Raw genomic sequence first — 25,576 nt, forward strand, 5'->3', positions numbered from 1 at the left:
GCTCCCTATGAAGTGACGTAGTTTTCGAGAAAGAAGTAATTTTCCACGAATTTGATTTCGAGACCACAAGTTTAGAACTTGAGGTCTCGAAATCACCCATCTAAGCGCACACAACTTCGTGTGAAAAGGGTGTTTTTTTTCGACGACCAATCGAGCTCAAATTTTCACAGGTTTGTTATTCCATGCATATGTTGAGATACACCAAGTGAGAAGACTGGTCTTTGACAATTACCAATAGTGTCCACTGTCTTTAACAAACTTGACTTGTAGATTTAAAGGAGCCTTAAAAATCAACCGACACAATCCGTTTTCTTAACTACATTTTTTGTTCTCACTTGCATGACCGACAAATTATGGACCCGGAGCCAATTATTTTCATGAAGCTGTACAGCAGAAAATCCTGCTGAGCAAATTTCCTTGCTGACCAAACAAATTAGTTAGGCACCAGCCACACCAATATCAACTTTATGGAATTTTGGCTGGTAACCAGAGTCCAACTACATTGAGCTCCTAAGCACATAAATTTGCTTAGCATGAAATGTTTGCCTTGGTAAAAACCGGATTACCAACTAAATTCCCACGTGATTTTCAGGTTAAGCAAACAACAACTGAATATCAGTAACAAGCAGCATGCAACAAATGAAAATTTGGCTGGTAGTCTTGTTTTAGGAAGAAAATTCATGCTAAGCAAATTGTTGTGCTAATAGCAGCTCTATGAAATTGGGCCAGATGCTGCAAAACAGTATGTGCTTAGAAAGTTTTTGTGCTTACAGAATTTAAGAAATTGGGCCAAGTAGTCTAGTTCCAGCGCAAACGGACGGCGAGCCTCATTCCACACGACACCGTCGCCAATATCTGAGTCTTCTTTTGACTTTCTTTTACGACGACCAAGCGAGGCCAGGGCAAACACAATGACGAGGAGCGAGGAACTCTTAACCAATAAGAATAGAGGTCACGACCTTATATTTATGATGATTAAACATCCGGGAACTTGCAAAACTTTACAAAATGGCAGCCTCCATGAAAAAGCGGTCTGGGGAAAAGTCCCTCGAGTAAACCACATAAAGCTCGAAACAGAATTCGTCCAGCATGCTTTCTGCTAGGAGTTCTGACTTGGAACGCTGTAGTGAAGACAAAGTGTTGATTTTGAGGAATAAGATCATCGCAACAAGGGTGATTTCGATGGCAATTGTGACTGATTCTGAGATCGTCAGTTAGCAAGGTAAGGACTGTAAATGCTTTAGCGATGCCAATAGACATCAGGTAAAAAAAGACCCGGGGCGATCGGTGCCTCTGGACCCGTTGGTGTTAAAGGCAAACATCTTCAAAATATTCCTTCAAATTTGGGAAAAATTCCCGTGTCCTGCCATTACCTTTCACTTGTTTTTTTTTTAAAGAAATGTTTCATTTGAGAAAATAAGATCATATTTTAATTCATCACAAAAATAGGAAAGTGGTGGCAGGATGGAAACTGTTCCATTTAATCAATGTTATGTCAGGTTGTTTTTTACCATTAAAATAGTTACAGGGCTGGTCTTGAACTTTGCTCTCAAAGGAGCGCAGCAATTTTCATCTTGCAAACTAAGGGGCACTTCTTTGTGGAACCATAGGGCCTTCTCTATATGACAAAAATGTAAGTTTGTATTTGAACCTTGCAGAGGGAACCACAAAAAAAACAGGGCAGCACGGTAATTGCTATTGGTGCTGTGTGTTATTTAGAGGCATATCATTAAGTTTTTCTAACAATCTCGGATATTTTGTAAACCAACTCTTGAAAGAAAAGAGTTTCTTAATCCATCCATGGTACCATCGAAGTTTCAAAGGTTGCTTAGTCTTACACATTTTTGTTGCTTAGGACTACATGAGGAATCGGGTCCCCTCCGAAAACTAGGAACTTAATAATTGTGTATTCGTAGTGCTGTAATTAAACACCTCATCCCGTGTTGGGCCTACTATTTCTTTGTGTTTTAAATTTGTATCCTTCGAAGAAAAAAATAAATAAACCGACACTTGTTGTCTCTTGACTTCCCAGTCGGTACACCTCTGTATGCTGGACGGCCTGCCTTGCAATGGCAGTCCGTTAACAGTGTGTACCACATAAAAGCTGACTGTTATCCAGGGTTCTGACCCAGTTGCTATTGATTATCGATTAACCAGGGTCATAACAATGGGTGAATGTGGCTGTGATTAATCCGACAAATTAAGCCTGCTTAAGCCGACTTGTAATCCCAGTATTTGGGTGTAACTGTAAACAGAATGGGTTTATGCCTTTTGTATCTGTCTTCGGTTATTTAGCACTGGATATTGCAGACGGGGGAAAGGCTAGCTTGAAATTCCTTGCTATCCAGGTCCAAACACCAAATTCTTCAAACTAAACTCGTTACAATAGGCTTAGTCAAAATGCTTTCCAAATGATCCAGCTGGCAAGTTCAAAGTGCCCATTAGTGTAAGCCGTTTTTATATCCCCTTATTGGAGTTTGCAGAGTTCCTTTGACGGAAAGATCGTCTAAACAAGCAAACAAACAAAGAAACGAACAAAGAAACAAACAAAAAACAACAATTCAGCAAAAGAAAATGAATTTATTTCCAAACTTCTGAGCTGCAAGACACACGTGTAAAGAATACATGCAGGTTACTTTGTTTAGGGTGGGGCTGTCTTGACTCAAGTAGTCTGCGATGGCACCACGTGATAAAATCTCTCTCATAACCTCATTAGGTTCTGAAAGAACCGATAGTGCAACAAATCGACTTTTTCGATCAGACCGTTCGTCCTTCAGAGAAATTGCAAACAGTGGTCATACAGTGAAGCTTATTTACTAAGTATTGTATTATTGATTGTGCCTTAAATCGTCTTTTAAAGCCATTGGACCCTTTCGGTAAACAGTAATGTCCAAGGCCCATACTTCGTGTGTCACTACTTCTATATAACTTCTTATAACAAACCTGTGAAAATTTAGGCTCAATTGGTCATCGGAGTTGGGAGAAAATAACGGCAATAACCCACCCTTGTTTCCGCACGTTTCGCCGTGTCATGACATGAAAATCCGTAATTCTCGATATATCGAGAATTGATATTGTTTTTATGTTTTCTCAAAAAGTGAAGCATTTCATGGAATAATATTTCAAGAGAAGTATTTCACAACTACCTTCTGTAAACCCTGTCAGTTATTTGTAAATCTGTGAACTTTTAATTTGTTGTCTGCACCAAAAGTGTCCAATGGCTTTAAAGGCACTGATGGACACTATGTAAGTGTCAAAGACCATTCTCACTCGGTGTATCCCAATGTATGTTGCACAAGTGTGTGGGCTTTCAGATGCAATAAAAGGCTTCAGGCCTTAAATCTTTGAAGATTTTTAGTGAGAAATTACTTCTTTCTCAAAAACTCCATTTCTCACAACGTAGTATTTTACCAACTGGGGGTGAGGAGGTCAAACAGAAAATACAATGGAAAGGAACAACGTCTCAAAGGGATTTGTGGGCCAGGGCCACTGAGATGGTGTCAGGTCCTATTTCTGACCCGGGTTTTTTGAGATTGTATGTTGGTAGGCCTACAACATGATAAGCTGCTTTGAAACTTAAAGGGGCACGTTGCCTTGGGTTGGTCGAGTTGATCTATAAAAAGCGTTTGAAACCGTTTGTTATAACATGCATATGGTTGGATAGGTGTTTTAAAAGAAGAATATAATGATCCACACTTGTGGTTTGTAAACCATGCCTCGAATTTGCACGGGTTTTTTTTTACGTCGCGAGCTAACACGGTCGGTAATTTTATGGAGTCAACGTGTACTTTTATTCTGAAAAAGAAAAGCATTTGATCTACGACATACTGTGCCGAGTCCGTCGCTGGTTGGTATAGTTTCATGTTAATGCAATGTGGTCATCATGATGATTAAAGTTTTGTTGATTGATTGATTTTTTTTGGTTTAAGACATTGGACACTATAATTGTCAAGGACTCACTTGCTGTATGTACCTCAACATTGTGCATAAAATAACAAACCTGTGAAAATTTGAGCCCAATCGGTCATCGAAGTTGCGAGATAATAATGACAGAAAAGAAACCCTTGTCACAGTTGTGTGCTTTCAGATGCTTGATTTCGAGACCTCAACTTTCTAAATCTGAGGTCTCGAAATCAAATTTGTGGAAAATTACTTCTTTCTCGAAAACTACTCCACTTCAGATGGAGCCCTTTCTCACAATGTTTTATACTACCAACCTCCCCCCATTACTCGTTACCAAGTAAGGTTTTACGCTAATAATTTGTTTGAGTAATTACCAATAGTGTCCACTGCCTTTAAAGCCATTATACACTTTCGGTACAGACAAAAAAAAAGTTCACAGATTTACAAATAACTTACAGGGTTTACAGAAGGTAATAGTGAAAGACTTCTCTTGAAATATTGTTCCATAAAATGCTTTACTTTTTGAGAACATTAAAACAATATCAATTCTCGATAGCGAGAATTACGAATTTATTATAAACACATGTCATGACACGGCGAAACGCGCGAAAACAGGAGTGGGTTTTCCCGTTATTTTCTCCCGACTCCAATGACCGATTGAGCCTAAATTTTCACAGGTTTGGTATTTTATATAAAAGTTGTGATACACGAAATGTGGGACTTGGACAATATTGTTTACCGAAAGTGTAGAATAGCTTTAAGTAGGCCTATAGTACCAGATTCGAACTTGATACTTTGTTAACGGGGTTGCAACAGTATACAATATTGATGCACACTGTGACTGTGAACATTGTGCTGTGTACATCCGAGGCGAACCCACTGACCTAGACTAGACTTCCCAATCCCGTGCCATCCCCAGAAAACTACTGTTTTGTGATGCTCTGCATTCCAAAACCTGTTTACCACATTTTGACGGCGAGCGCGCACTGTACTGTATACTACGGGTTGTTTCATAGTAAGTTGAGGTAATAGCTTACGGGCCTCTCAGACGAGAATGGGACTTGAATCAAGTCTACCACTGACCCAGTCCAAGTGTGCAACACTTGGTTTTCTGATACCAATGTCATAATATTGCAAGAGGAAACAAACATAACATGCGTGACTTTATGTTCAGCGAGGACCCTTTGGTAACGTTGGTGTTTACCTGTGAGAAACAAAAATTTGTTTTGCCATACCATGGTAATAATTTTGCAGGAGGAAACAAACATAACATTGGTGAATATGTGTAATGATCGAGAGCAGACGAAAACATTGTGGCCAACGTAAACAACTATGTTTGATTTCCTGGTGTGGCGGTTTCAACTTTCCGCCGTGTTCAGTTTCCCGAATGACCAAATACGGAAACATTACGTCATGCGACGCCTGTGCACATCAAGCGAAAGCAGTCAATTGTTATATGCTTTACTGAGTCCCGGAAAACTGAACACGGCGGAAGACTGAAACCGCCACACCTGGATACATCACTTTCATGTAACCCGGCCCCGAGCCTACTTATATGCCTCTTTGTATTATATCACGTGGTTGGTTCACAACCAATACAAAATTTGCAGTCTGTTATCGTGGTGTAACAAAACGATGGCCCAATTTCATAGTGCTGCTTAGGCACAAGAAGTAGCTATGAGCAAGTTCGAGTGAGGCACTATATATAGTCGACCATTGGTTGATTTTGCCTGGTACCCAAGATGTATTGAATGCATAGGTAACCATGGAACATTGACCAGTGGTTGACAAATGGTCGCCACACGAACTTGCTCTATAATGCCCAACAACAGGGTTACTAGACAACATGGATTGTTATACCCCGGTAACAAACTGTGAAGTTTGATTGGTCGAGAACCAATCATGTGATACGCAAAAAAAAACGCATGTTACATGGGGTGCGTTCGTTTAGCTTTCCTCGGTCAGCCCCGGTGTATGGCGGTTTTGTTTTCCAGGACATACGTGTGCAGATAATTACTCAAGTTCGCCCTGGGAAAAAAAAAACCGCCTCACGCAGGGGTCGACACAGGGAAGGTAAACGAACGCACCCATGGCTCCACGGGCCGGGTAACACAAAAAGTGATGTACACCGGTGTACATCACCTTGATCGTTCCCAGCGTTGGTCGATTTCCAGCGTTGTGTATGAAACTACCGTGGGTACGAGGGAAATGATACTTGTTCGTCTGCTAATTAAACAATGAATAGTCCGTCGTAATAATGTTTGAAGATGACAACATAACTTCGAGAAGAGGAATAACAATTGTACAAAGGTATAACAAAACAATTGTGGCACGTTGTGACTGGGGTCCATGGGTTTTGTACACCTTCGAGGGAAAATGGCACCCTCGGCTTCGCCTCGGGTTCCATTTTCCCCCTCGAGTGTACAAAAACGCATTGGACCCCATCACAGCGTGCAACAATTGTATAACGTCACACGTACACTTAATTGTGACTGGTTTCCTGCTCTTTTCTACTACGCAGAACATCCTAAAGCACAAATTTCTGCTCAAAGCTCTATGAAAATTAGACAACGACGTCATGGGACAGTCCCTGATAAACACCGCTGAAACGTGGTTTCAAAAAAGCATTATTCGCGCATTGTAATAATGGTGAATAATGGTAATAATAGAACTAACACGCGACAGTGTCGATGCATATACATATTGTTTTTTGAAAGTCAATCAATCATAATATGTAAAAGCCTTTCATGTCGTCAACCTACACGTACTAGCTATGGTTATTTTTCCAGTAGGCCTACGTGATTTCACCAAGGAAGTACTAAATAGCAACTGTGTGCCCTATATCATACGCTTACATATTTTTTTCTTTCCAGATTTGAATGTCGAAGGAGAGATACACTTGGTAAGTATCCACATTTATTTTCGTTTAAAACTGTTCTTATCTGACATGTACATTATTTCCTGACCGATTTCACGAAGAGAGAAATTTAACCCCTGACGCTAAAACTCGTTTGTCAAGTTCATTTATGGTAGATTTATACATGATCACCTAAAAAAGTGATAATTATGCAAATGTGTTGTTTTTTGTCACAGTAAGTTTGCCTAATGAGTAATTAACCGTTTCGTACAATTGACGCAGCTCCTCGTGTACACCAATGCGCCAATGCGTTCACGACGTTGGGTGACTGTTCGAAAGCGAACGAAATCTCAAATCTATTTCACGTAAATCTCCTTCTTATGAAGATTCAAAAAGGAGGGGGGGGGGGCTCGTTTTTGGAACTGTGCCAGCGCTCTGTATTGCAACATAACGTCAAGTGCAGTTGGGTAATACCCATTTGGTTTTCTGAAATCGTGTGAGCTGCTTCTGTATTAAAATACAAAGGTCTTCAGTGGACTAGTGCACTTCTTTGTGGAACCATAGGGCCTTCTCTATATGACAAAAATGTAAGTTTGTATTTGAACCTTGCAGAGGGAACCACAACAAAAACAGGGCAGCACGGTAATTGCTATTGGTGCTGTGTGTTATTTAGAGGCATATCATTAAGTTTTTCTAACAATCTCGGATATTTTGCAAACCAACTCTTGAAAGAAAAGAGTTTCTTAATCCATCCATGGTACCATCGAAGTTTCAAAGGTTACTTAGTCTTACACATTTTTGTTGCTTAGGACTACATGAGGAATCGGGTCCCCTCCGAAAACTAGGAACTTAATAATTATGTTTTCGTAGTGCTGTAATTAAACACCCCATCCCGTGTTTGGCCTACTATTTCTTTGTGTTTTAAATTTGTATCCTTCGAAGAAAAAAATAAATAAACCGACACTTGTTGTCTCTTGACTTCCCAGTCGTACACCTCTGTATGCTGGACGGCCTGCCTTGCAATGGCAGTCCGTTAACAGTGTGTACCACGTAAAAGCTGACTGTTATCCAGGGTTCTGACCCAGTTGCTATTGACTATCGATTAACCAGGGTCATAACAATGGGTGAATGTGGCTGTGATTAATCCGACAAATTAAGCCTGCTTAAGCCGACTTGTAATCCCAGTATTTGGGTGTAACTGTAAACAGAATAGGTTTATGCGTTTTGTATCTGTCTGCGGTTATTTAGCACTGGATATTGCAGACGGGGGAAAGGCGAGCTTGAAATTCGTTGCTATCCAGGTCCATTACAACCTCGAGGGGAAATGGCACCCTCGGCTTCGCCTCGGGTTCCATTTTCCCCCTCGAGTGTACAAAAACGCCTTAGACCCCATCACAGCGTGCAACAATTGTATAACGTCACACGTACACTTAATTGTAACTGGTTTCCTGCTCTTTTCTACTACGCAGAATATCCTAAAGCACAAATTTCTGCTCAAAGCTCTATGAAAATTAGACCCTGCGGCCAAAAACCAGACAACGACGTCATGGGACAGTCCCTGATAAACACCGCTGAAACGTGGTTTCAAAAAAGCATTATTCGCGCATTGTAATAATGGTGAATAATGGTAATAATAGAACTAACACGCGACAGTGTCGATGCATATACATATTTTTACAATATGTAAAAGCCTTTCATGTCGTCAACCTACACGTACTAGCTATGGTTATTTTTCCAGTAGGCCTACGTGATTTCACCAAGGAAGTACTAAATAGCAACTGTGTGCCCTATATCATACGCTTACATATTTTTTTCTTTCCAGATTTGAATGTCGAAGGAGAGATACACTTGGTAAGTATCCACATTTATTTTCGTTTAAAACTGTTCTTATCTGACATGTACATTATTTCCTGACCGATTTCACGAAGAGAGAAATTTAACCCCTGACGCTAAAACTCGTTTGTCAAGTTCATTTATGGTAGATTTATACATGATCACCTAAAAAAGTGATAATTATGCAAATGTGTTGTTTTTTGTCACAGTAAGTTTGCCTAACGAGTAATTAACCGTTTCGTACAATTGACGCAGCTCCTCGTGTACACCAATGCGCCAATGCGTTCACGACGTTGGGTGACTGTTCGAAAGCGAACGAAATCTCATATCTATTTCACGTAAATCTCCTTATGAAGATTCAAAAAGGAGGGGGGGGGGGCTCGTTTTTGGAACTGTGCCAGCGCTCTGTATTGCAACATAACGTCAAGTGCAGTTGGGTAATACCCATTTGGTTTTCTGAAATCGTGTGAGCTGCTTCTGTATTAAAATACAAAGGTCTTCAGTGGACTAGTGAGTGTTTGACTGCTTAATACAACAAAATTAACTTGTTTTGTCTCAGGTAAAAACATCATGGAACATTCAAAGATTTGGATCCTGGTGTGTCTTTTTGCCACGCATGTCAGATGGGTTGATGCAGGTACGTTTCGAACTTTGTATTTAAATTGAATCATATCCTTGTAAGCTTTAAACGCGAACGTTGATGACTTATTCGTATATACTTTCCTCTCTGTGTGAATACTCTTGGGGGCGCATTATATTGTTCTCTCTCACATTAATTAAACAATTGGTTTACGTACGTTTTGCTTGTTTCGGTATTGTTGGTAAGTTAAGGTTAACTATCGAATGCGAGAAGCGACACGGTATCAGCTTACAAGTTTGTTATGACTAAGTCAAGGGACAATTTTTATCTCTTTAGCAGAAAATACCGCTTAGCAAATTTCTGGTAGAAAATTGAGTGTTGTACCAGTTGCAATAATGTAAACTTACAAGCGCCTTACAGACAGCTCAGGGCTGTGTACTCCCAAGGGAGCTGAGAAACATTATTGAGGAATGGTATTGGCCCTATGACCAGGGAACTATAAATGTCAATGGGAAACTTTAGACTATCTGCCAATCACCAAGAGAGGGCGCTCTTCACCAGGTAGTGTCAACAACTTAGGAATAGGAGAAGCATGAGTGACGGTCACTGACAGCAAATACCTTGTGTTTTGCGTGTTTTTGATTTTGTATTTTAGATTTAGCCAAACTGTATTTTGTTTTTCATAACACATTGCCAGCATAAACCAAACTGTTCTGGAACAGGACGTACTGGACACGAGTTCCCCAAGGATAACAAGCTGTGTGCATGAGTTTTTGGGAGTGTTATCTTTAGGGTAATTAGCAAAAATTCCACAATGCTGACCTACCAAAAACTGAGAAGAAATCTGAAGTTTAGTTGTATGACAATGTATCTGATTTAATTTTCAAGAGGCTGAGAGACTTCTAAATATTTTTTGAGTATTTTTGAATTTTTAGCATTTACCATTGTTTGCTATAGGAGTTGTGCACCCTTACCTGGTAGGTCTGCTGCCCTCTAGTGGCAGAGCTTTAAAAAGTCTCCCATTGCATTGATTCGGTTATTGTGAAATGCGCTATATAAGAACTTGTTATTATTATTATTATTATTATAGAATTTAAAAACCCTCAAAGCCCTCAATTCACACAGCTTTTCATTCTCCTGGGGCAGTATTATATGTCTACATTGTTGTGATTTCGGAATGAAGTTTTCATTTGGATTGAAGCAGATTATGTACATGCCCTCTGACTGTAGTAATTACCACACTACTGTTAAAGGGAAGGTACACGTTTGGTAATTACTCAAAATAAATACTAAAAAAAATAAAATCTAAAAAACTAAAAACTAAAAAAAAAAAAATCTTAAAAACTGACCACTGGTAACGAGCAGTGGAGATCTGTTGATAGTATACATATATTGACTGCTTCGAGTGCTATGGTTAAAACTATAACTCCCGAGGTGATCCCCGGAGCGTTCTATTTGCTTCGTCTCGGGAAAATAGAACGCACCGGGCATCACCGAGGGAGTCATAGTTTAAACCATTGAACGAGTAAAAGCAGCCAATATTTGTTTTATAACACCCCAAACATTTATAAATACTGTACTATTAAGTTACAGACCTGGATGCGCCAATCCACGGACGACGCGAACACAGATTGCGAAAACTTTTACTGTGCTCTGCATGTAGTGTCATGTAATCCGAAATGGTTACAGACTATTAATTTATCATCCTCGTACACGCAACGGACGTCTGGGTACTGCACGCCGTGTGCTAGTCTTTCGGACTAGCGCACGGGAAACCGATGGACTATCATGTGACGCGCTCTAAACCAATGAAAAGGCAGAATATTGGTAAGGGGTGTTATAATATAAAACATTGTGAGAAACGGCTCCCTCTGAGGTAGCATAGATTTTAAGAAATATGTAATTTTTCACGAAAATAATAAAAGACTCCTTGCCAGAAGTTTTTTATTCCTATCTGAAAGCACACAAATTAGTCCAACGAGTGTTTTTTTCTTTCATCATTTTCTCGCAACTTCGACGACCAATTGAGCTCAAATTTTCACAGGCAGTGGACACTATTGGTAATTAGTCAAAATAATTATTAGCATAAAACCTTATTTAGTAACGAGTAATGGGGAGAGGTTTATAGTATAATATGGTGTGAGAATTGGCTCCCTCTGAAAAGACGTAGTTTTCGAGAAAGAAGTAATTTTCCACGAATTTGATTTCGAGACCTCAGGTTTAGAATTTGAGGCCATGAAATCAAGCATCTTAATGCACATAACTTCGTGAAACAAAGGTGTTTTTTCTTTCATTATTATCTCGCCAATTTGATGACCGATTGAGCTCATATTTTCACAGGTTTGTTATTTTATGCTTATGTTGGGATACAGCAAGCGAGAAGACTGGTCTTTGACAATTACCAATAGTGTCCAGGGCCTTTAATGTCAAATGTCAAAAGTTTTTATTTTAGTTCATAAGGAATAATGTCTAACATGTCATTTTAATGCGATGTAAACGGACATTACCAGATGCCTACGTGCTGGTTTCGGACCTCGAAAATGGGACGATTTACAAGGGTAGCATCTTGCAAGGTCTGGCTGATCTAACTCCGCTACCGCTCGTCGGACTCATCCGCCCAGTGGCCGTGGATTTTGACCCGGTTGAGCAGATGGTTTACTGGACTGATGTTGGGAAACCATCTCCGAAAATCTCCAGAGCTCATCTTGACGGAAGCGATCAAAGGACGCTGATCTATGATCTCTATTGTACGTTTGATTTTTGTTTTCATTTTTGTTTACTACTTTTTTTCTTCTTTTGGTAGAGTTCAGAGTAAAAAAGTATAATATTATAAATAAATATAATAGTATCACACAAAGTTTGGAAACCTTTGTTAATCAAGTACATCTTTATTAGTTATTACTTTCTTTGTATTTGTTTTGCTGCCAATGCAAAGCTAACGTGTTCTTCTTTAGAATGACACCACATGTGCTATGATGACATGTTGCTGAGTTTGGCTACATGAATGACAATGATGCAAAGTCACAAATCAAATGTGCCAAACTTAGCAATTTTGTTTTACTGTGCGAAGCAAGACAACTTCCTGATCTTAATCCACTTTATTGAGACAAGAATTTCTGTAATATCCAAAGAAGGTGTTTTTCAAGAAACGGGGGCTTACTGTGTGTAATGTGCTCACTGGTGCAAATCTTATTTGGAAAGAGGGTCCTTTTAAAGTGAACGCCGGTTCCAAAGAGGTCAGATTGCGGAAAAGCTATGTTCAATGCTAAATTAACATTGCTTATTCAAGAAAATGTTTGAAACAAGAGGCCATGTATTGTGATTTTACTTGTTTGGCATTATCATTAAGAAAGTTCAAATTGGAGACTCCGGGTTAGCAGCTGCATACGTACTAGGTGATTATTTGAATATTTTACGCAGTTCTGAGCATTGCGCATATTTACCGAGTCTGCCGCCACCCAGCGTCCAAAAAGTCGGAAACTTGAACGCCTGATTCGGTAGCCGAAGTCGCCTAATTCTACAATGCCATTAAGCACACCAATGATTAGTTTTGGAATTTATGTATTTAATTCCACGTAAATACATAAGAGTATAAAACATAGGTTTATTGGAAACCAAAATCCGGCTGGTCTCATCTCTCAGTATGTCCTTGTCTAGTCCTAGTCGTGTCTGTCCCAGGGTACATTTTTAAAAAGCACTATGCTTCAAACTTTTCCTGCATGTTTGTTATAACTTAACGGAGTATCTTTAGCCAGGTTATAATTATGTATCAATTATGTGGACTGTATAATGATTGAATTGCATTTTATGCTTATGTTGTTGTTGCCAATATTGAAATAAATGTCTAAACACTAATTCGTATAGATGCTTCTATATATTAACGATTTATATACTTGTGTGGGTTTGTTGCGTTCCAAACAGTGCCAGTGGGATTGGCATTAGATGTTACATCAAGGATGTTGTATTGGACAGACGGAAACCTGGGTCACATTGCACGGATCCCAATGGATGGCTCAGGGAGCAGAGAAGTTATTGTTGAGAGTATCATCCACCCATGGGGCATTATAACTGATCATGATTATGGGTAAGTACACTAACAAAACTAAAGAGTTGAATCCAGCACTCGCATGAGTTCGGTGAGTGACTACACTTTAAAGGTGTTGAAGCCACCATTTTTTTGATTTGTTTAAAGCAGCATTTTCAAGTATTCGGTCAACGAGTTAAGTGTCAGTTTAACGTTTAAAAGCTGATCCAACATTTCAAAGGATTTTTTTTTTTTTGAAAAATGTTGAAATAACACTTAAACTGTGGAATTAACCTTTTTTGCGTTGGAAAACAAATTTAAAATGCTAGATGGTTCAAAACGATGGATTCAACACATTCAAAGTGTAGTCACTCACCGCACTCATTGAAGTGTTGAATTCAACTCTAGTTTTTTTTAGTGTATAATCAGTTGGTGCGTATGTGGTTGTCTGTGATATTTGTTGTTCTTTGGTCTTTGGTACTGCACTTTGTGTCTTGTGGCAAGTCTACTAAATGAGACCTCCTACACCATCTACACATAACCATTATTGTCCTAGATTCCCTTTTGTTTTGCTCTTTTACAGTTTTTAGTGGAGTATTAAATCATTAGTGTTAATGTTTATAGGTGTTGAGTAAACAAGGGAGAGAGTTATCATAGAGTCTAATTTGTTAAAGGCTTTGTCGAAGACAAGTATTTCCACTTGTTGGTGTATCTCAACACATGCACAAAATAACAAACCTTTAAATTTGAACTCAGTTGGTCGTCTAAGTTGCGAGATAATAATACAAGAAAAAACACCCTAGTCACACGCAGTTTGTGCTTTTAGATGCTTGATTTCGGGACCTCAAATTCTGAACTGAGGTATCGAAATCAAATTCGTGGCAGATTATTTCTTTCTCAAACTACGTTACTTCAAATTGAGCCGTTTCTCACAATGTATTATAATATCAACCTCTCACCGTTACTCGTAACCAAGTAAGGTTCCATGCTAATAACTAGTTTGAGTAATTACTCTTATAACACACGTCTTGATTTTTCTGTATTCTGGTTGGCTGAAACACGGTCACGTGGGATGAACTATTATAGTCTAGTGATCGCGCGTGCGCGTTTTGCGGTCACTAGTCTTTGAAAATAGTGCCCGGTTACAGCGCCCTCTCTTGACTTGAACCGTGAGCAGCAACTACAAAACTTCCTTTCTTTTCCAGATTGCTGTTCTTATTTCACATTTATGACCGAGCTGTGTTATAAAACACATATTGACTGGCATATTTCGGTAACCAGTGTACATGTATTTCTATTCCCCCTCGGGTCTTTTAGTGACCAGAATCAGAGCCTATTAAATAGGTCCCTCTTCTAGGCGTAGTTACCTCATTGCCAGTCAATATGTGTATAATAGTGTCCACTGCCTTTAACATGCTTTAACCCATGCCTTCTCTCTAGACACATCTACTGGGCAGATACTGGAAACAACGGAACCATAGAGAGGGCCAATCTTAATGGAACTGACAGAACCGCCATTGTCCAGCATGATATGAAGTTTCCAAGTGGTCTGGCTATAGATCATCGAGGTAAGTATAACCCAAACTGACATTTTGGTTACCCTTAAAGGGTCTATGTACTTTGTGTAGAACACAAAAAAACAATGTCCACAGATGTACACTAAACATACACAGTTAAAAGATAATGATAGTTGAAAGCTGAAAATATTACTTGTTGAGGTGCTGTAGTGCTGTAGAAATGAGTAAAAACAATGGCGTGAAAAAAATTCGTCTCAGTGATCATGAGACGAAAATTATTTTATCATGTAAAAACATATTTCCATGATTTTGTATTACTAATTTCTTAAAAAAATGCAGCACCTCAGCAGCATATTTTATGGGAAGCTTAAAGTTGTGTTTTGTGTTACAAAAAGTACCAAAATACTATAAAAAACGGGAGTCTAGATAATGTCTAGGATCGTTTGAGTCATTTAATAGCAGCCAGTGACTGGGTAAATTTATTTATTTAGTTATATTAAGTTCTAAAAAGTTCTTTTTATTATTTATGTGATACCATCAATCAGCCTATACTTTGTATTGAGGGTGTTTTAAGGTTTGTTCAGTTTTTGTACGAATGTGGGAAACTTCAGCAGTTTTTTGGTTCGATGTTAAGTGCAGTGAAGATGTCAAATGGTTGTTGACGAATGACATTATAGGGACGACCTCAACCTTACTGTTCGACAATTGAATAGCATTAAACAGTAGGTACTAAAGACACTGGCCACTATTGTCAAAGACCAGTCCTCTCACTTGGTGTATCTCAACATATTTATGCACAAAAATAACAAACCAGTGAAAATTTAAGCTCAATCGGTCGTCGAAGTTGCGAGATAATAATGAAAGTAAAAAACAACCTTTGTTACACAAAGTTGTGTGCTTTCAGGTGCTTGATTTCGAGACCTTAAGATCTAAATGTGAGGTCTCAAAATCGAATTCGTAAAAAATTACTTCTTTCTCGAAAACTACGGTCTTTCAGAGGAAGCCGTTTCTCACAATGTTTTATAACATCAACCTCTCCCCATTACTTGTCACCAAGTAAGGTTTTATGCTTATAATTATTTTGAGTAATTACCAATAGTGTCCACTGCCTTTATGTTATAGTTTCAGGAACTTGTAACTAACTTTGGTACTCAATCATTCCAAAATATTTACAAACTGTGTCTGCTTTATTTGCTTTATCGTTTTATAGAAAGCAAACTGTACTGGTGTGACAACCTGTTGGAAACAATTGAGCAAAGCGACCTCAACGGAAACTTCCGGGCAGTTGTGCTAAACCTAACTCGCTATAATGGCACATTCTACCCATTTGATTTATTCCTGTTAGAGGATAACGTGAATGTGTATTTGACTGATTGGGGTACAAATACCCTTATTCGCGTATCAAAGACGGGTGTAAGAGAGCATAACTACGGCCCAAAAATATTCCAACAAGCCGGGGGAATTCACATTTACGAAGGTTTGTATTAAATTTTGACTTTATGTTTGTTTGTCATTAAATAACTTGTTTTTAATTATTATTTGCCGATCATGCGGTGTGAGTAACCCAAAACATAGGTGAGTTATTGATTGAGAGTCTATAACCCTGTTCACACTTTATATCTTATCACAGCGGAATAGACCTTTATCATGCTGCCTCCCTCTTGGTCTTGTTCCTCGTATCGAATATCAATCCTGCATTCTGATAATCATCACGCAATTAGGAACCAGACTATTTTGTTCTTCCAGCCTCGGTTTTAGCAACATTAATTTCAATGGGAGAAATTCAAGATGGCTGCAACGTGATGAAGGTCTATACAGCCCTTGGGGAAGCATCGGAACTTTTTGTTTAGCTCCATGGTTGCACTTTCACGATGTGTCCATATCCGCAGGGTTTCGGTTGCGAGTTTTTAGACTACCCCAGGGTTTTACCGTTTACCCCTTCTCCAGAACAGGGTTGGCTTTTCCCCGGGTTATGCCTACTAAATTTGTCGTGGCAGACCAGTGGCAGCGATCCTTGTGTGAAAAGATCTACTGTAATTACCAGGGGCTAATGTGAAAAGGGCTTCTGATGTGGGGACGCTGGGTGGCAATAATACAAGAAATGCCAGTCCAACTTGTATGCCGTGTTCCATTCAACTGAAAACGGCACTTTCAATCCACAACTAAACAAAGCATGGCACTGTTTGACGCGGCCTCAAAGAGTGTAAAGAACAATTCGGTTATTAATAATACTTGTCTCTATAAACACAACATTAACAACCTATACAACTTTCCTAAGAATTCGATCTAAAAACAGAATTTCAACACATGTGTAAGCATAAGTGTACCCACTTTTTTCACATGTACCTAAAACATGTTTACACATTTGTGTTTGAAATTTAAACACTGTTTTGTTAATCAACCACTGCCCGTGCATACTATAAATAATATGGATATCACTACAACATGACATGTATACTTGTTTTGTCTTGTTTAGACTTTTGTGACAGCAGTCCCTGTATGAACGGAGGAACATGTGGCTTGTCGACGGCTGGCTTTACCTGTCAATGTGCTTCGGGCTTCGGAGGTGAAGTTTGTCAAGCCGGTAAGAAGGGAATACGAAGCCATTTACTTTGTATGCTGTGATGACTCTATAGGTCTACCGAGCCCGAGATTTGTGTAGTAATGGCTCACCTTCTTAAAACTTTAACTTGTTAAAGCCATTGCACACTTTCTGAACAGAACCAACATTTAAAGTTCACAGATTTACCAATAACTTACAGGGTTTACAGAAGGTAATGGTTGAAAGACTTCCCTTGGAATATTATTCCATGAAATGATTTGCTTTTTGAGAAAACATTAAAAAAATTACCAATTCTCAATATCGAGAATAACGGATATATTTTAAACACATGTCATGACACGGCAAAACGTGCGGAAACAAAGGTGGGTTTTCCCATTATTTTTTTCCCCGCCCGACTCCGATGACCGATTGAGCCTAAATTTTCACAGGTTTGTTATTGTATATGTAAGTTGTGATAAACGAAGTATGGGCCTTGGACAATACTGTTTACCATTGTTGTGCGATTGCTTAAATTTTATGTAAAAGAAAAGGCCCTCATCGGTTACAAGAACATAAAGTTAGTTATTGAACTGGTTTATTTATCAGTAATCTGACGCAAATGGCAAGTATATAATTATTATATTATTTGTCTATTTCCAGCGTTTTGTGACAGCTCTCCCTGTATGAATGGTGGTAGATGCACTTACTCGGGTTGCCTATGTACTACTGGTTACAGAGGAAACCTCTGCCAGATTGGTAAGCTATATTATTATAGAAACCTTATAATACACAATCATCATGATGCATTTGCATATCCTTATTAGTTGGCTTGTGCTAAAGGCAGTGGGCACTATTGGTAATTACTCAAAATCAAAAACATTACTGAGTAACGAGTAATGGGGAGAGGTTAATGGTGTAAAACATTATGAGAAACGGCTCCCTCTGAATTAACGTAGTTTTAGAGAATGAAGTAATTTTCCACGAATTTGATTTCGAGACCTCAGATTTAGAATTTGAGGTTTCGAAATCAAGCATCTGAAAGCACACAACTTCGTGTGAGAAGGGTGTTTTTTATTTCATTAATATCTCGCAACTTTTCGACGACCAATTGAGCTCAAATTTTCACAGGTTTGTTATTTTATTCATATGTTGAGATACACCAAGTGAGAAGACTGGTCTTTGACAATTACCAACAGTGTCCAGTGTCTTTAAAGAGCACTGGCCTCAAGCTCGGGTGCTTCTGATCAGCGAGGCGTGGGTTCGAGAGTCACGACACTTGTGCCACCCGGTGTTCCTGTCAGTGGCTGCAGAATACGCCATACCACCTTATTGGGTTCAATATCTGAAGTTTATATTTCAATTATTATTTAACATGTGTTTTTATCTCTTTCTCCAAAAATGTTAGAGTTATTTTAACTTACTGTCATGCTAAACTTGTAATGTTTTGTTGAACCAGTACAGCATTCTACAGCAGTTTGAGTGCTCCAGTACAGGAGAGTTTATATCCCATTAGTTTGTATATCTTGCTTATAACTGTATTCATTTATTTGTTGTAGAATTTGCTCCAGAATTGCAAAGGTCGTGGGTTCGAATCCCACCCAAGTAATATTCCAGTGATTTTCTCTTTTCACAGAGCTCGGGAAAGGTGCTAACCATTGATCTCCATTATACTGACTGGATAGGACATTGCGCTATGCTGCGTGCATAAACACGCGGCCCAACAATGGCGGCGCAATTCCTTCAAACGGGTAAATTAATGTGCACTTGGTCGGGTTTGAGTCTGTCAGTTGAAGTTGTAAATTGAGAATAGAAATGGGGGGAAAACATGACGATCGATAGTTTGAAGTATGAAAAAGTTTCTGATTGAAATGCAACAAAGCAAACTAACTTTACATTTGTTTCTATCAATTGCCCTTTTAGTATTATGATAATGATATTTAAATTTCTAAACAAACACTCAGCCGAGAAACTATTGGGATTCAGGTACATGTTTTTTTTTTATTCTTTCAGTTCATTGAGAAAATGGCAATAAACCATATAAAGACAAAACAAGAGTCGCTCCTACAATAAACAATTCGAGTAGGCACTAGAGTGAGAACTACATACTCGCTAAAATCGAGGGAAAAGAACAAGAAAGATGAAAACCAAATACAATGTGATAATTGAGAGTTGACTCCATTAACAAATTTAAACTTTTTATTGCTAAGCTTCTATTCATCATGTTAATTGAAAAACAATCCCAACAGCAAAACTTCCATAACCGTTTTACTGTTCCGCCTGAAATAAATATTTTTATTTTGGTCACAAATAACGAACTCGGCTATTTCCGAGATGACTGATCTTCTCAACGAACTTGTATCGTCTGTACATAATTCGCATATACTTGTCGCTTTCCCGGACCTTTTAATTATTGATGCTATGACAAACATCTGTTGAAATCCGGGCTTCCCGTCCTCGTCGATTCCAGACAACCATCTGTAACGGAGCGAAAACAAACATAGTATTGCTCGGTAAAAATAACAAATACTTGGCCTATAATAATTATTTTTATGAAAGATAGTTTAAATTTTCGGCTTATATTTGTAACGTTAGATATAATGATAATAATATGAATTGCTAAAAAAATGCAAAGGCCTACCTACTTATGGAAAGACAATCCCTTTGCCAACTCAGTTTTCCCTCCTCCGGTGATTGACAGCCGCGCACGACTTCACCATCAGCATTTCTAGTTTGTTTGATCCGATTCCAATTGTATTAATCCCCAAATGACAATTAAAAGGACGAAAACTTCTCTCTGCTTGCAGCAACTCCGTTTAAAAGTGTACAACGCATTTCGTGTGACGAACGGTCTTCACCCGTTTGAAAAAATACGCGCGCGGCCTGCGTTTGGACGCGATGTCCTATCCAGTCAGTATAATGGAGATCAATGGTGCTAACACACATCGCTGTAATTATATGGGTAAAAACAAAATTAATACAACAAACAAAAGATGAAACTCCATTTTTACGCTTTGTTTTTTGTTTTTGTTTTTTGACAGTTGATGGATGTGAACTGATGGAACTTACTCATGAAGTTTCGGATATTGTCACAGTGGATCCGTTCAAGCTTGTTTATGGGCATGGTGAAGGGGTCACCCTCGGCTGTCCCGACGGCTACATGTTCCAGGGAACAGCTTTCTGGTATTGTCTACCTAACAACATGTGGATTGCAAACCAAGCGGAATGCATCCCGTCAGGTATAAGTACAACTTCATACACATAGAAGCGTATCAAATCGCTCAGTATTTTGTTCTCTGTATTTTTGTCCTGCAAGGTATTGGAGCTCTGTTTGGGACCCATTTCAATACTGTGCTGTTTTGTGTTGTATACTTGATCCTATACGTACCTTGTTGCAACTTTATTATTCTATCTTTTTTAACTGTTATTAATTTGTATTCTTATTAAAGTGTGAACGTGTTTATATAAGCTACTCTTTTGTAGTTGAATAAGTAAACAAATTAATACAACGATACATTTTCCATTAAAGCACCATGTAATGTTTTCCAAAGCTCTTTATTAAGAGTTGCCGAGAGTTTTTGGTGTTTTTAAAACTCGTTAATTTTATTGTTTACTTGATATTCGTTCCAGATTTCTGTGAGAGCTATCCATGTATGAATGGCAGTACCTGTTACTCTCTGACGGACGACTTCACTTGCCATTGTGCTCCGGGTTACGAAGGGGACCTTTGCGAGCTTGGTAAGTCGCCATTACCATCAAACTATTCAAGTTTATGTTTGTACTTATTTTAAACAGCCCCTTGTTAGAGCTCTATTTATTATTTACTATTTTTTACACAATAATCTAACGCGAAGGAAAAACATGACGCATTGTCTGCGTTCAAGTGTTAATTAATAGCTCAACCATCTGGGCCCAATTTCATAGAGCTGCTTAAGCACAAAATTTTGCTGAAGCAAAAAAATCCTTGCTTAGTAAAATCAGATTACTGGCCAAGACTCCACTCAATTGCAGCTAATTACCAGTCACAATCAATGTATATGGCATAACATTTTGGCCAGTAACATGTGTAAAATAAGCGAGCTGTTTGCGTGCTTTAGCACAATTTTTGCTTAAGCAGCTCTATGAAATTGGCCCCTGGTTGTATCGTAAACTTGGGTGTGATCCCTGGCCACAAGGCAGCCAATTGTTATACTATGTTTTCTGACTGACACCCCAAGACAGATATATTTACTTATAATAGGAGACCGCCAACATACAGCTAGATAGCTCAGTTGGTAGAGTGTTGGTACGTTATTTATGAGGTCGCTGATTGAAGTCCCGCTCCAGTTAATTTCCATGTTCAAAAATCCCCAAACTATAGTTTTAAAAACATTAAAGAAATCACATCAAAGCTTATTATACAGTGCAAAGGTTACTCGGTACATTTTTAATCTCAAAGTCAACATTTCAAGGGGGTGCTCCCAGAGTGGATGTCAATTGTGCCGCACCCCCTCCACCACACTGGTTTTGTACGGTTAGTTTTGCCACCATTTTAGGTAGTTGTGGCTTCTTTCTATCTTGAATTATCTTCTTGTTTCTTCATGACTGTTGTTTAATTAAGGGGGTAACAACTTACCATACGGCCTCATCATAGGCTCAGTGATGGGCGTTGTAACGCTGATTGTTGTCGTGCTACTGATCATCATCATCATTAAGAGGTTTGTGTTAGAAGCTTTAATCAGACCCCCCCCCCCCCCCAACAGACACCCACACACACCTCAACCCATCCAAACAAATAAACAAAATAAAAAAGATGAAAAAAACAATGTATAAACGAAATGGTTTAAATCAACTTAGGCCAACAAATAAATAAATACATCATTCTCATGAAAAGCTAATCGGCCAAGGGTATCTGAGTGTCCATAAATCAAAATTCAGTGACTGCCTCCGAATCTGTATACCTTGCCTCGATGTTGGCAGAGGTACCCGTACTCAATGTTCTCGTAGTGTTTATTAAGGCCGCTCCACACTGTCCCCAAATTATTGACACCAGGTGCCCATACGAATATGGAATTTTGAAGTTCGAGCAAAGATGGACCCGAACTTGGTCAACAGTCAATCGTACAGAACTAATTCCCACACTAAGATCTTACATAATATTGTTGACCTTTCCAAACTCAAATTGAGGACACAATAGGGAGGTACACCATGCACCATCTCAAACAACAGCTAAACAACCATTCCTAACTTATGTGATTCTCTTTCTTCTTCTTCTTTTTCCTCTATAGGAACAGAACCAGACGAACCGAAGAGAGGGTGATTCAACTGCCAGACATTCAGACAATCTATAACGCAGGACAAACTAACCCCCAATACCAGCAGTCAGAGCCCCCACCACCGTACAGCACAGACGCTGGTCAGTTTTTATATCACGTCTATGCTGACCCGAGAGATTTGGCCTCGGGTCAACAGTATGCGTATACAAACCAGATGAGTGAGGAGAAAATGTAACCAGTGTCAGAAAAGGGACCAGTCTTTTGAAAGGTTGACTGGATGAGTTGTCAAAATTGGTCATTCTGACCCCGATTCTGAGTTCCACTGACCCACAAAAACTGACCCATTTCCGGGCAAGGCTGACCGGAACTTATAGGTCATTCTTAAGTTACATGGACTCCGAGTAACATTGACCGATAAATGGGTATCCATTCTAACGCAGACGTTTTTATAATGTAGGCTTACTACTTAATTCCACTTTTCTGCCTTAAACGGATTTTTTGTTGCTCTAACGTTGTTTATATTCCAAAGAAATAAAGTTTAAATTTAGTTCATAAATACCTCAGAAAGTTTCGCTATTCATATTGATGGAGAGCGCGTCACGTGGGGGTGTTTAAACGGTTGATAATGACTAGCTGGAGCTGTTTATAGCCGGTTGTTTTTCGGATACGTTTAGATACATACTACTACGCGCACGAATGCATATCCGAAAGCTGTCTCGGTCATAAAAATGCAACACACGTACAGAGTTCAAGGACGTCGGAAAACGGATAAGTTTTACAAAGTTTCTTACTTTATTATGCATTTTAACCAAAAAGGCATTTATGAATGGAAATAAAAGAGTAGTGACTCGTTTTTAAAGACACTGGACACTATTGGTAATTGTCAAAAAATAGTCTTCTCATTTGGTGTATCTCAACATATGCATAAAATAACAAACCTGTGAAAATTTGAGCTCAATTGGTCGTCGAAGTTGCGACATAATAATGAAAGCAAAAAATAACATTGTCACACGAAGTTGTGTACTTTCAGATGCTTGATTTCGAGACCTCAAATTCTAAAGCTGAGGTATCGAAATCAATTCGTGGAAAATTACTTGCTTTCTCGAAAACTACATTACTTCAGAGGGAGCCCTTTTCTCACAATGTTTTATACTATCAACCTCTCCCCATTACTCGTTACCAAAAAAAATGTTATGCTAATAATTATTTTTAGTAATTACCAACAGTGTCCACTGCCTTTAAACTGCCGTATAAAACTTTACAGGGCCGTGACCGTTTACTCGTCACTACCCTTGTATTCCCTTACTAAAAACAGCCAGTAGAGCTGTTAGTTCATCGAATCGGTTTGTGAAATCTGGTTTACAATACATTACACGGAAAAACTGTATTACATTACACTGAATAGTTATTGATACTACATTACACAGAATAACATTACAGCAATACACGGAATAACGTTTCTTAATTTTTAACATTAGTTAATTTGGAAGTATCTGCATACAATTATTTAGCAAGCGTGTATTGGACTTTGCATTTTTAATCTTTGTCTGCAGTGCGTTTGCTTTTAATTTTAAGTTCTGATGCGTAGCTGTGAGCTTTTATTTTTTTGTATTCAAAAATATAACCTGATACAAATTATATGCACCTGCAATAGTTTTCTTTAAATTGTAATTTGTGTCAATTGTGTACATTGTTCGGAATGTTTTTGTTGGATTTTTGTTCTTAATCTGTCCAAAATTCGTCTAGAGAAAAGCTTATAAAATTCTGAAAAGTAAACAAACATGTGGGCAGAAATGAGGATATGCAACTTTCACACTTCACTTTCCATAAAGTAGCAGGTTTTATGGAATATTTCGTAACTTTAATCATAAGGATATTATCATTTTCATCTCGATTATTAAAGTCACTTGGAAATAGAATTGTTTTTCTTTCAAACATAAGAGTATAAGCTTATGAACAATAACACATTTTTTTTAGTAATTGTTTGTCACGATTTATATGTTTAAAAATATGTATAAAGTTGTTTGTGGGCTGAATCCGACTACCCCTTTTGTGATGTCAATCGAGGCAGACTTTGCTTGCAATGCGTAGAGTAAACACTCGTGCAAAGTACATGTACGGTCCAGGTCGTGAGTTTGTACATTTCAAAAAAAGTGTTTTTCTGCATTTAGCAGCAATACACCTGGTCGGCATTTTTTTTTTAAACGTACAAGCTCACGACTCGGACCGTACATGTACTTTGCAAGTGTGTTTACTCTACGCATTGCAGGCAAAGTCTGCCTCGATTGACGTCACGAACAGCGCCCTCTCGGGTTGGGCCTACTCGTATATTAGTGACAAAAGCTTATTTTTTTTTAAATACCACTTCCAGGTGACTTTTAGTGACCGAATTCTGTTAATAATTATAGATCCGATGCATTAAATAAATATGGGACTTGCGATTTGCTGTGTCTCGTTAATTCTTTTCAAACCTACTGTAGTAAAGTTACCCGTTAGTTACACAACACTGAACAGTTTGGTAAGTATAGGTTTATACAGCGTTTTTTTTTTTTTTTTCTTACTTTTTTTTCACTGTTTTAATTGTAATTTAACTTTGGTATAAATATGAAGGCTTAATAAGATTACCATTGTCCATATAACATGCTTTGTAAATTATTACCAAGACACTGGTTTTCTTTTCCAACTTTGGTTATGGCCTGCGGCTACTTGCTTATCATACCTACCAAGAGGGCGCTGTTTGTTGACTTTTCGATATTAAGCTCGGAACATCTTTGATGTACATGCAAGGACTATAAGCTCAGGTCAAGGCCGCTACACATGCTTTGAATAATTCAAGGTAGTGGACACTGTTGGTAATTACTCAAAATAATGTTTAGCATAAAACTTTACTTGGTAACGAGTAATGGGGAGAGGTTGATAGTATAAAACATTGTGAGAAACAGCTCCCTCTGAAGTAACGTAGTTTTCGAGAAAGAAGTAATTTTCCACGAAATTGATTTCGAGACCTCGGATTTAGAACTTGAGGTCTCGAAATCAAGCATTAGAAAGCACACAACTTCGTGTGAAAA

General features: G+C 38.5%; 1 protein-coding gene across 2 annotated transcripts; it reads left to right on the forward strand.

Annotated features, from left to right (window-relative positions):
* Nucleotides 1-1,021: 1,021 nt before the first annotated feature.
* LOC139945355 (uncharacterized) lies at nucleotides 1,022-25,030 on the forward strand. Of its 2 annotated transcripts, XM_071942714.1 has the most exons (14): nucleotides 1,022-1,222; nucleotides 6,777-6,805; nucleotides 8,583-8,611; nucleotides 9,153-9,230; nucleotides 11,684-11,920; nucleotides 13,095-13,257; nucleotides 14,638-14,765; nucleotides 15,925-16,191; nucleotides 17,191-17,298; nucleotides 17,917-18,012; nucleotides 20,295-20,492; nucleotides 20,884-20,991; nucleotides 21,854-21,950; nucleotides 22,521-25,030. In XM_071942714.1, exons 4-14 carry the CDS (start codon nucleotides 9,164-9,166, stop codon nucleotides 22,741-22,743), a joined length of 1,692 nt encoding a protein of 563 aa, XP_071798815.1. In that variant the 5' UTR covers nucleotides 1,022-1,222; nucleotides 6,777-6,805; nucleotides 8,583-8,611; nucleotides 9,153-9,163; the 3' UTR covers nucleotides 22,744-25,030. The 2 variants fall into 2 exon arrangements, with proteins under 2 accessions (XP_071798815.1, XP_071798807.1); XM_071942706.1 differs by lacking the exons at nucleotides 1,022-1,222; nucleotides 6,777-6,805 and having other exon boundaries at nucleotides 8,507-8,611.
* Nucleotides 25,031-25,576: the final 546 nt, after the last annotated feature.

Source organism: Asterias amurensis, chromosome 1 (genome assembly GCF_032118995.1).
Source record: "Asterias amurensis chromosome 1, ASM3211899v1".
In the NCBI taxonomy this organism is placed as follows: Eukaryota; Metazoa; Echinodermata; class Asteroidea; order Forcipulatida; family Asteriidae; genus Asterias; species Asterias amurensis.

Excerpts from the sequence above, each read along its gene's own strand:
- LOC139945355 (XM_071942714.1), top strand. The coding sequence starts at position 9,164 with ATGGAACATTCAAAGATTTGGATCCTGGTGTGTCTTTTTGCCACGCAT. Across the intron at positions 11,921-13,094 it reads GCTGATCTATGATCTCTATT|TGCCAGTGGGATTGGCATTA; the intron begins GTACGTTTGATT and ends CGTTCCAAACAG. Across the intron at positions 17,299-17,916 it reads AGGTGAAGTTTGTCAAGCCG|CGTTTTGTGACAGCTCTCCC; the intron begins GTAAGAAGGGAA and ends GTCTATTTCCAG.